The sequence below is a fragment of the Malaclemys terrapin genome, chromosome 1 (assembly GCF_027887155.1).
Source record: "Malaclemys terrapin pileata isolate rMalTer1 chromosome 1, rMalTer1.hap1, whole genome shotgun sequence".
Taxonomy (NCBI): domain Eukaryota; kingdom Metazoa; phylum Chordata; order Testudines; family Emydidae; genus Malaclemys; species Malaclemys terrapin.
In genome coordinates this window covers 354848397-354850297 of record NC_071505.1, presented here as the reverse complement: position 1 = coordinate 354850297, position 1901 = coordinate 354848397, and the positions used below count along the sequence as shown (strand labels likewise).

Below are 1901 nucleotides of genomic sequence, written 5' to 3'. Positions count from 1 at the left end.
GCATGGACTCTCTAGCCTGACTTTCATTGCATTAAGGAACAATGATGGATAACCAGTATCCACACTTGTGTTTCCTGCTGGTGCCTATTAAGGTTTCCCACACCACAACATGAAGAATTATTGATGCATGGAGCACCATCAAATATGGAATTGGCATTAGTAGGGTCAGTTGTTCATAATTCATTTCTCTGAATAAGGAAAATGTCATTGTTCAGTGTGTGAAGAGCGACCAATCTGCTTCACCCATGAGAACAGCCTCCAGTAGTGCATGCAGTGTCTCATATAAATATTGTCTCTCCATCCAGGCATTTGTACTGCGACCATCACCCTAGAGCCTGGGCACATACAGGAAGTCAGGGGAAAGTACGGTACATGCAGGAGACACCGTTCTGCCTCAGAGTTGGAAACCTTCTCCCCTACTCCATGGGAGATTCCAACACAACCGACTTCACCAACCCCTCCACCTTCATCCTGCTGGGCATTCCTGGATTGGAGATGGTCCATGTCTGGATCTCCATCCCCTTCTGCACCATGTATGCCATAATCATCTTGGGGAACTTTTCCATCCTTTTCATCGTGAAGAGGGAGCCGAGCCTCCATGAGCCCATGTATTATTTCCTCTTCATGATGGCCGTCAGCGACCTGGTCCTGTCTACATCCACCCTGCCCAAAATGCTGAGCATCTTCTGGTTCAATTCCAGGGAGATCAGTTTCAGTGCCTGCCTCACCCAGATGTACTTCGTTCACTGCTTGTTAGTGGTGGACTGTGGGATCCTCGTGGCCATGGCTTTGGATTGCTATGTGGCCATCTGTGATCCCCTGAGACATTCCACCATCCTGACAAACCATGTGGTGGCCAAGATCGGCCTGGCCGTGGTGCTGCGCGGTGGGATGCTCGCAGTGCCCTTTCCCTTCCTGGCGAGGCAAGGGCCATATTGCAGAACCAACATTATCCCCCACTTGTACTGTGAGCACATGGCCGTGATGAAGCTAGCCTGTGCCGACATCCGCGTCAGTAGTTACTATGGACTCTTTGTGGCACTCTTGGTGGTTGGTCTGGATATGATTTTTATCACTGTGACCTACACCCGGATTCTCAGGGCCATCTTCAGCCTCCCCACAAAGGACGCCCGGCTCAAGACCTTTGGGACCTGCAGCTCCCACCTCTGTGTCACTTTAGCCTCTTACATCCCAGGTCTCTTGTCTTTCCTCATGCACCGGTTTGGCCAGAATGTGGCCCTGCATTTCCACATTCTCATTGCCAACGGGTACCTGCTCATGCCCCCTGTGCTACACCCCATCATTTATGGGGTGAGGACCAAACAGATCCGGGAGAGACTGCTCCAGCTACTTACTCATAAAGGGATGTAAAGTTTCCTCCTGGTGCTCTGGCTCTCAGACCGAGCTCCGTGCAGAGCTGGCTGGTGACATGGTGCTGGGCCTTCTTCCCTGAATCACTTACTGGACAGTCAAAAAGACATTAAATCCTTTCCTGACCTTACTGTGCTGTGTCAGCGTGACAAACTGGGGAATTGGTCCATGTACAATTCAGTGGGTTGCCACGTGTCTACTTGCTTGTAACTGGACCCCGAAACCCCACCCCTTCCTCACCTCTTCTAGCAAGGCCCCTTTCCTGCTTTACGTCTTCCCCCCAAGGCCCCGCCCCTGTTGCTTGCTCCTCTATTCCCCTCCCCCTGTCACTTGCGGGATCATTTCCACCTCCCAACCCCGCTACAAGGGAATCATTTCAGATTTTGGTGGGGGTGGCAATTTTAACCATGATTCCAAGGGCTACTTAGGGTCTTGAAAACAGTATTTTTTTTGCAGATAACTTAGCAGTTAGCTGACAGGAGCTCTGTATCTAATTCTGATATGAACAAATAAAATAAAATAAATAATAG

General features: G+C 50.1%; 1 protein-coding gene across 1 annotated transcript; it reads left to right on the top strand.

Moving 5' to 3' along the window:
• The first annotated feature begins 423 nt into the window (after nucleotides 1-423).
• Nucleotides 424-1371, top strand: LOC128848620 (olfactory receptor 52R1-like). Its single transcript, XM_054048655.1, has one exon. It carries the CDS (start codon nucleotides 424-426, stop codon nucleotides 1369-1371), a length of 948 nt encoding a protein of 315 aa, XP_053904630.1.
• Nucleotides 1372-1901: the final 530 nt, after the last annotated feature.